Raw genomic sequence first — 10,329 nt, 5'->3', positions numbered from 1 at the left:
TCGGCTCACCGCAACCTCCGCCTCCCGGGTTCAGGCAATTCTCCTGCTCCAGCCTCCTGAGTCGCTGGGATTACAGGCACACGCCACCATGCCCAGCTAATTTTTTGTATTTTTAGTAGAAACGGGGTTTCACCATGTTGACCAGGATGGTCTCGATCTTTTGACCTCATGATCCACCCGCCTCGGCCTCCCACAGTGCTGGGATTACAGGCTTGAGCCACGGCGCCCGGCCTATTAGACAGCTTTTTTACCCCTTTGTATAAATGATCAAATCAAAATCAGTCATAATCCAGAAGCAAAGAGAGTAAGCAAAACAAACAATAGTATATTGGAGCAGATAATGGGAATTTAGTCTATTTTTCATTTGGCTATTTTTAAATATATCTGCTTTGATTAAATTGGACATTGCCACATTTTTGTAATGACTTATATCATAATGATTTTTTCTAGTTTGTGATAATTTTTCTTTCTCTTCTCTAGGGAGGTGATGGTGAACCAGGTCCTAGAGGACAGCAGGGGATGTTTGGGCAAAAAGGTGATGAGGGCGCCAGAGGCTTCCCTGGACCGCCTGGTCCAATAGGTCTTCAGGTAAGATGCTCTGTCATTGTGTACTCCATCATTTCTACCTACTTTTCACCAGGTTTTCTGGTGGATGTAAAACAAAGTATTTTTTTTTCTTGTTTTCTATGAAGGACCTTGTGTGCAATGTTTAGCCATAAAGATTATTTTATTTAGCTGAACTTGAAAACATTTTTTATATGTGTGATGAATTCTCCTGAATGTGTATCAGCCTTTGTCCCTGATATGGAGTATCTTCAGCCCCACCTTAGGTATCATTCCTTCTTTCTTCACTCCCATTTTGTTTGGAAAATGAACTATAACCTTACCTAAGTCTGATACTTGAAAGTAAGATATTAGAAGAGTTCTTTCACAAGACTCATAACAAGATAAGTTAATCCTTCAGATGGATAGCAATAGGAGGCACACAGATTCTTAGGCAGACAGGGATGGATCCCTGGAGAAACTCTACCTATGACTCTTTACTTTCAAGATGGCTAAAAAAAATAAAAAGCATTTTGAGAAATGTCATCCTGCCAATAGTAACTGCCAACAGCACATGTTAAACAATAATAGGTAAAATAAACAAATTAAAAGTCAGTTGATCATTTAAGATAGATTACCATTTTATAATTATAATTTTAATTTTATGAAGCATATCCAGGAAAAGAAACATTAAATTGTTGAATGTTATAGGCCGGGAAGGTTCTGTTCAAATATGTCTTACAGTAGGACTCTTAGAGAAAATATTCCAGAGCAGGCATCTTCTATTCTGGGTTGTTTTTCACCTTCCACTTGATGTTTACAGCTTCCTACAAACTTTGGAAGCATTAAGGTTTTTCTTCCACTTGCTTATTCTATCTCTGCCTAGTGACCCATGGAAAGATTATAACATTTTGTCTTAAATCATGTTAAGGTACCACATGAGAGTAACTTACGGTGTATTATCAGTATTAGAAATGGTAAATCAAGTCATCTAGTTCACTGAACCTAGAAATGTATTAAGTTGAAGAAACGTATATATAAATTGAATTTACATAAATAATTTGTACCTTTATTTTTATAAATATAATTATAAAATTATTGGTTATGATATTAAATAGCATACTATGTGCATAATTATACAAATTGCATTATAAACACAATATAATGAACTGTTTCTGGTAAAACACTCAATGGATGTTTATCCAAGAATATGGTTTTTTAATTGTTTCATTTTATTTTAAGGTCAAAATATTTATTTTTAAACTTGGAAAGTGCAAAAATTTCACTTTCATATCTGTCATGTTTAACTCAGTTATACTTGTTAGACAATTTTACATAAACAGTCATAAGTACCATATATCAATATGTGTGATAACACATATTTAAAAGCAACAAGGCATTAAAATTAGATTGTCAATGGATACATTACTATTCATTTTCTTTTTTTATTTGACTAATTATTCTGAATCCTATAAAGCTGTAATTTAGAAACAGTTCTCATGATTAAAGAAGGTGTCGTGTAGATTATATTTATAAAATAGTCAATAAAATTTTCATCTTCATTTCCACAAAGTAAGAAATGTGCTCTTTGATGAGGGTGACTCAAGAAATCAATTCATTAAAAAAATGTGATTATATTTTCCCACAGCTACTTCTTTAAATCAGGAAACTGAATGATGCTAATGTAATTAACATGTTCGCAATTGCATCTGCCTCCTTTAATTGAGTCTTCTTGGCAGAATAGATGTTAGCAATTACAATAGACATAAATAACAATAATCTAATATTCAGGTTAAATGTCTTGATTTTTCAACCTGACATTTACTATCATCTGCATATGAAGAATACATACACACGTACACATATGAAGAGGGAATGTGTATATTCTTGGCCTAAATTCATTTTTTGACTCATCATTTAAAAAGTGGAAATGAATTTAAGTTGACAGACCTTAAAACAGAATCTCTCTATGCATAAATTACCTCCTTGGAGAAAGGTAGGACATTTCATAAGAACTGATTAACCCTAGAGTGCCTTTCAACATGTTTAGATCCCTGCAACAAGAGAATTTGACTTATTATATCTCCATTAATTGTAATAATAATAATTTTCTGTCTTTATACAAACTATGATCTAACTTAAACAGAAATGAACATTTAATTTTTTCTATTGAGATATTTTTATTGACCTAATAGAAATAATTATATGCATAAAGAAAAGACGAAAATGCACAACTGGGTTTGTAATAGGTAATAAAATTTGTGAACTAATATTGACATACCTTTCAATTTAGGAATATTAAATTAGATGCACTCTACCCTAAAATGGTATAAAAACCGGGACAAAAATAAGGAATGTAATTTTTAATTTATGGTGTTTATGGAAACTTAATTATGTTTAAGTTGCACTGTGTACTATTAAAGAAAACGGTGTTAAATATTTTTTTCAACTGTGTTAAAATATAATGCATGTTTAAGAATTTAAGTTTATGTATTCTGTCAAATTCAAATTCAGAATTTGAATTTCTGAAGTTAATTGCCTTAGAATCTAAAATTTTGCAATCTGCTACAAGTAATTTTTAAGTAAATAAAATCTGGAAAATACTATCTGTCTTTTTCTTCCATAACTTCACTTATAATTCTAGAAACAATCATCAGATGATAGTAATAGTTTGGGAAGTATATATAGCAGTCTCTTTTCTTAGACATCTTACTGACATTTGAGGAAAAAACAAAATTCCAGTACATATTTTTCATTACAAATTAGTAACTAAGATTTCCTCATAAAAATGAATATATTCCACAATTAAACAAATGTATAAATATTCAGGAATTATTTATAAACTTTATAAACTCTCTTTACAAACTGAAAGTCGTGGATTTAGCAGGTTATAAAAACAATTTTGTGGATCATTACCATCATTAAAAAATGAAATAGAACAGGATAAGGTAAAATAGAATGAAAATATTAAAGGCTATCATCTATGCAAAAGGCTAAATATTGCTTTTTGAAACTCATGTTTCAACTACTTTACATGTGCATGGTTAGGGAGCATTAAGTAAAATATATTTTCACGGTGGCTCATGGTCAAATAATATTCAGCAATTGCAGTGCAGTGTCAAGAAGTTATTACTATCATTAAAGTATTAGCAGTTATTTAGAGCTTTAACATTGTATTTTTATGTCTAAAACAGATTACATCTAAAATATTATACATTTAAAATTAATTATGTATAATATATATAAGATATATTAATATATAAATATACACCAAAAACCTTAAAAAATGAAAGAAAATTCATAATCCTACAATATTAGAAATGGTTACTCTGTTTGCTATTTCTGTCCTATAATTAGCACAACTATTCTACAAACATATTATACAGTTAAAGTTATACCATGCATATTCATTTGTATTTTTTATTTATCATATATGCCATTCATGTTTAGAGTATTAGTGTCACATTAGTAGTCACATAATTCTGAATTTCTTTAGTTCCTTTTCCTAAGATCAAACTTTTGGAATGACAGACTTTTCAGTATCATAGTTACTGTTAGCAAGAAACATTTTGTTGAGTGTAGCTCTTCCTGTTAGTTTATTTTTTTAAAATTCATTCATTTAACAAGCATTTTTATGTAATTTTAGTTTTTGCTTGGCCCTCTGACAGTTTCTAAACAGTTGACACCTAAAAGATTACTGATGAATTCATGCCCCAAAGCAGCTCATGACTATAAATCTACACGGAAGTAGCATGAGAAAGTTGATAAATGTACAATTGAAGTATGTACAAAGTATTGTTGTGACATAAAAAGAAAATAAAAATTATCTGCATGGGATAATTTTTGGGAAGATCAAGTAAGTAGTCAAGAAGTAAAACAATTTCCCCTAAAGACATAGACAGATGAAATTTAAATGTGATTTTTCTGTCTTCCTTTATACTGTAACACAGATCCTCTCTTTAATAGTAGTTGCAGTGAATACATTGAATACAACCGAAATAGATTTGGGAGAGTTTTTAAAGGTATAATATTGTAGGTTTCATGGGCTCACTGATTTGTAAGATTCAGAATTGATAAACAGGTCAAAACTGCAGAAGATATTTATAGCTTTTGAAATATATTGGAATATTTAGTTTACCAAACTGGTACCTAAGTATAAACACCTCATATTCTAAAATATTTTGGGATAAGAGTTTCCATAAATCTGTACCAGGGAAGTTCTATGTATTATTTGTATAGGGCTGAGCAAATAGTTGGTGGCTCATAAATTCCCAGTTCAAATTATATATTTAGCTGTTGTAACAAAAATAAACAATATAATATTATACCAAACAAATTTTATTTATAAATGCAGGTGTAAGATTTGATTGTGTGTGGTCAACACTTGTATAATAAGTGTTTTAACAAATATTAGTCTCTGAATCTTAATTTTCATGTTCTTATTGAATTTTACACTTGATTTTATCTTAGAAATTGACCAAACATGTCTTTTTAAATACATGAGTGGCTTTTATTATTTTTCTACCATATTTTCTTAGGGTCTGCCAGGCCCACCTGGTGAAAAAGGTGAAAATGGGGATGTCGGTCCCATGGTAAGTTTGTATTTTTTGGCATTTGGTGTGTATGTACCATTTATATGGCAGTCACTGGTTTGTACATTATTATGTGTTCTTTCATTTCTATGTATATATTATTGTACGTAAGCAACTGCCATGCTTTAGTTATTTCTTAGTCTTTGGCTCTGGACTTAGATTTGGAGCAGGTAAAGAACAGATAATATTCACACAAGATTCAGATAATTAGCAATTTATACGGAATAAAAAATTAACTGTACTTCAAAACAAATTCTTAATTTAATAAGGAATTCTGTCTTAATTAGAATGCAATGACTTATAATTATTTGCATTTATTGATTCTGGTTCTCTAAAACCTGAACTGAAAATTTGAAATACATATAATTGTTTATGAAGTACTACCTGAGATAAGAAAATAATTAGCAAAGGTTATTGAAATCCATAATGAAATGTAATGCCTGCATGTCTTAAGTGTCTTTTTCCTTCAACATTGCCCCTAGTTTTCACTTCCTTCAGAATACACGTCTTGAAATCTTAATGCTTTGAAAACCTAACAGTCTCTTTAGGTTTTATTCTCCTTAGGAATTACTCTCAAATCTATTATATTCTTTGAAATGATCCTTATCATTAATAAATCTAGATGTAAGAAATGCATAAAAACTTTGCTGATTCAAATAACTGATTCACGCTTCCAAGCAGTGTTAGATACATAGCAAGTTCCTTTCTAGATATGATTACCCTGGTTCCTGAATCATTGATACATTCTTCCTAATTAAGTGGTAATAGATAATAATAGAAAAGCTTTTCAATCATAGCATTAGAATAAACTGAGATCTTTTAAAAACACTAATGTCCAGTGAAATGTACTTATGTACAGTGAAAAATAAATTCGCTGTAGACTATTTAATTACAACCTTGAGGTAGGGAGTTCTGGCATCAGTATTTTATAAAATTTATTCCAAGTTACTTTTAATGCACTGCCGGGAGAGAGAATTGTTTTTTATGATGAAATTAAATAATTATTCTTATTTTCAATTCTAGCATATAGAACCTAAGCGTTGACATAAAAATCTAAAATACATATACACGAAAAATACTTCTATTGGTTAATGAATTCAACATCTACTCAAGCACCATGTCTTTTTCCAACTTTACATTCACTTTACGTTGTAATACATTCTAGCATAAAATATTTCTAGTTATATTGTGAATATATTATATCACACAGTAGCAGTATACTTTCTTGGCCCATTTTTTAATCAAATTGTTTTTCTTGAAATCCTAATTTCCTCATAGCTATGTGTAAAGGCTCATTTGCTAACATGATGTTGTATCCATCAAGGATGACTTATAACCTTGATATGCTTCACTAACTATAGCTTTTACAGGCTTCAACTTCCTTTAGTTTTATTAGTCATAAAAGTGTTGGAAAGACGTTTGAATTTAGTCTTTGTAAACCTCAGTATTTCTCTCTTACAGGGTCCACCTGGTCCTCCAGGCCCAAGAGGCCCTCAAGGTCCCAATGGAGCCGATGTAAGAGCTGTGAAATAGATGTTAATTATTTTGAAGTTATATAGGTGTCATTATTTTATAGCAGATGCTCTCTGTGAATTATAATGCAGATAATCACACTACTGTATATATTAAGTGGTTAAGAGCTCAAGGTCACCTTTTCACTTCGTTATAAAAGGAAAAAAATTGAATTTATAATGAATAAATCATGGCAAATATAACACAGGTACACATTTTCCATTCAATATATATTTACTGGTTACTGAGAAATGTTATAATGTTGTGTGTATTGTAATTACCACATTATTCAAACCAACATACTTAGACTGTGCCTTGTGTATGATAACTCTTATGCACTTGTTAACAGTGGATTTTATCTAAAAGTTTTTCATTTTGTATTTTCAGTCTATGTAATGGTACAGCAATATGTACATAATAGGTGCACGCTTTATCATGTAAAATGTTTTCTCTCAATTGTGTAAAGACGATAATCTCCAAGCTTAAAAATTCTTCCAATATTGTAAGATTTTGAAATATAGTGCCAAATTTATCTTATTGATACCATTGGTGGATCTATGGCTTTGATGATATTTCTTCTTCTGGCTAACTTTTCACAATGAAGAAGTCTATATTTTCTTCATTTCTATGGTCTTCATTTTCTTTATTCTTCTTTAATACCTACTTTTAATTCTGACAGGCCAGAACTGAGTAAAAATGAATTAGAAACAGAGGAATTAAATGATTTTTTAGATATTAATTCTTCTTAGGTAATTTAAAATGTAAAAGATGTTATAAAGGGTTTGTTTCTTGCCTGGATTATGTCATTCTTAACCAGGGTCATAATTTTGATTCACTACAAAATCATCACCTAAAACCAATCTGACTATTCCATTGGCAGCGAGATTGAAATTATGTTCCAGGAATCAACCAGAGCTTGAAGTCGCCTTCTTTATCTTCAAACTTATGGTGAATTTGAAAATCATTGTAATATGGTAAATTATTTGCTACCCAGAACATTTGACAGCTCAATTCAAGCATCTTTTAGTCTCATTCTTTAAATGACTCAGAATACTCATGCATCTATTTCTCTTCGAGAAAAATTAGATATATGTTTACAAAAGCATTGTTTTAGTAAGAATATGGATAATTGCATTCCTTTTTCTACACTGCAGGGACCGCAAGGACCTCCAGGATCTGTCGGTTCAGTTGGTGGTGTTGGAGAAAAGGTAAAGATGTTAGTGACACACAGTTTGAAACAGCATGAATTAAGTACTTTTGTAATACTGAGTAGGAGTTTAAGTACTTCTAATATGTGTGTTTCTAAGCATTTTACATAGTTATATGATTCATATGTCATCTAGTAGTTTCAAAAATTAAAGTTGAAATGATTTCGAAATATTATGTTTTGATTGTGAGTTGTTATATTGAATGAGGGCAGGTATTAATTTTTTTAAAATCTAAGCAGAAGCCTCACAATTATGATGTCATTAATATCCACATTTATAAGCTGGGAAAGCTGAGCCCTAGTGGATTCCTGTAATTTCATCAACATTTTTTCCTTAGAAAGGGACTAACTAGGATGCACTCCAGTGCACAAATGTCTGGTAATACTCAGTACTCAAAATAGAAGAGATTGGTTGATGTAACTGATTTAAAGGGAAATTTTAAAAAATCCTTCAAGTCACAAAGGAATTAATCATTCATTTTGTCATATTTTGAGTTACATTTTCATTACTAATACTCTGACCTATCTTTGTCACTTTTCAAAATAGTTGGCATGAGCCATAATATCTGGGCTCAGAATAGATTTTTTTCTTGTGAACATGATTTCATTTAAAAAATCTGCTCTTCCTTGTATAAAAATGTCACAGTGTCTCATTGATTTCTTATTTATGCATTCATGCTCGCTTCTTAATAGAATTTTCAAGAAAATTATCATTGATATTAGCTTGCTTTAAAAAATAAACTACCAGCTTTTAGAAAAGGAAGAATTATAATATCATATGTTATGCAGTGAGAACACTAAAAATTTCCTTAATTTGCTAGTTATTAAAGGATATCAGTAGGTAGACTTACCATATTCTTAAAAATGATTCCCTTCTTTGGTCTCAAGTTTGTTCATACATTTTATATTACACTTAAATTAACTTTTTTAATTAAAGCATTTAGCTCTCAGAAAAAGGAAATGTAATAAGATGAGGTTATGTTATATTTTGATATTTACTTCAGCTCAACACTTGTATTCTAGTATTTTATCATTTGATTAAGAGAATTTTTAACTCATTATTTAATTCTTACTGCATTCTTTGCCTTTTTTTGTATTCTTAAATTTAATGTTGTGCTTTGAAACTGTTCTGGTAGTTGGTATTAAAATAGAAAACACATTTTTCATTGGATTAACTTGTCCTAGAAAACATTTTTCATTGTGCTCAGGCTCCTATGGGAGAGCAATGGTATCTGAGGACATCATGGCGTTAAACAAATGACACCAAGGCACACACATTTTTCTTTCCTCTTCGGGTGATCTCCTTTTGGCGCTAATGCTGACTAAATTGTTGTGGGAGCTAGTCTCTAGGATTTCTAGCTTTTATTGGCTATTTTTTCCCAAAGATTTTGAATGCAGAGGGGAAATTGCAACTATCTCAGTGCTGCTCTTGAAAACAGACATGAATGCCAGATGTTTAGAGTTCTGAGAAACTTCCTTCCACATCGTTTCCATTTAGTTTAAAGCCTATGTATTACAGTAACTCCTTGCCAACTTTGACTCTTATGAGAATAATACAGTCAATCCGAATCATTCTGAATCAATCCCAGTCAAAATATGTTACGCTAAAAAACACGGTTTTAATTTCACTCCTTTATTTTGAAAATTTTTATGTGACAGAGAGCAGGATAGAAACAGAACTCTATCTTCATTTTTTTTTTTAATCTAGGATAGCATAATTTGCTATAGATTACAAATTTCTGACATCAGCCTTGATTCTGGCTGAATGTATTCCCATTTCTAGAATGGAAAATTTATTTCCAGGCACTGACAGTGAATAATAAAAAGCCAGTATCTTTTAGTCATGCTGCATTTTGTTTAAATATATTTAACCTACTTTTCATGTACTGTATATTTGCTATGAGTGCAATAAGTGGCTTTTGCCCTTCAAAATAGTTTGGCCAATACAAGGAAATATTTCAGGAAATTTTCCTAAGATTTAATACAGATTTTATAACTTTGTACATACAGAGTAATTTCCTGTTCTTTCTGAAGGGATATGTACATAAACAAGTGTGTTATATATTGAGGTAAATAGTTACACAGTAAGTAGTGATGACTTCATCATCTAGCACCTCCTTCATATACCAGTGCTCTATGATAAACTTGAATTAATTATTATTATTCAGAATGAATAGTTTGCAGCATTGTGCTACTAGAAATATAGATCAATTTATAATATTAGTCATGTTGTAATGATTTATTGATTTGTGTTTTTGTCCCACCTTCCTTAAAAGGATTTTAAATGAAATATTTTTAGATAATTTTTAAATCTCATTTTAACTGTCAGTTTACATTGTGTACACTTAGATCTAACATACCAAATGGTAATTTTCATGTATTTTGGACACACGAATATTAATGTATCATTCTTTTTCTTTTTTTTTTTCCTGAGACGGAGTCTTGCTCTGTCGCCAGGCTGGAGCACAGTGGCCC

At 30.7% G+C, this 10,329-nt stretch overlaps 1 protein-coding gene across 3 annotated transcripts in view; it reads left to right on the top strand.

Moving 5' to 3' along the window:
- COL11A1 (collagen type XI alpha 1 chain) overlaps nucleotides 1-10,329 on the top strand; it is a 213,219-nt gene that overhangs the window by 160,374 nt on the left and 42,516 nt on the right. For all 3 annotated transcript variants that reach the window (XM_017547609.2, XM_037745410.1, XM_017547607.2), the window contains 4 exons: nucleotides 481-588; nucleotides 5,082-5,135; nucleotides 6,597-6,650; nucleotides 7,802-7,855. In XM_017547609.2, coding sequence (XP_017403098.1) covers nucleotides 481-588; nucleotides 5,082-5,135; nucleotides 6,597-6,650; nucleotides 7,802-7,855 — 270 coding nt within the window. The remainder of the gene's footprint in view (nucleotides 1-480; nucleotides 589-5,081; nucleotides 5,136-6,596; nucleotides 6,651-7,801; nucleotides 7,856-10,329) is intronic.

This window comes from Cebus imitator, unplaced genomic scaffold (assembly GCF_001604975.1).
Source record: "Cebus imitator isolate Cc_AM_T3 unplaced genomic scaffold, Cebus_imitator-1.0 Scaffold199, whole genome shotgun sequence".
NCBI classification, from domain to species: Eukaryota; Metazoa; Chordata; class Mammalia; order Primates; family Cebidae; genus Cebus; species Cebus imitator.
Note: the sequence above shows the minus strand (reverse complement) of the source record. Positions and strands in the feature narration are given on the sequence as shown.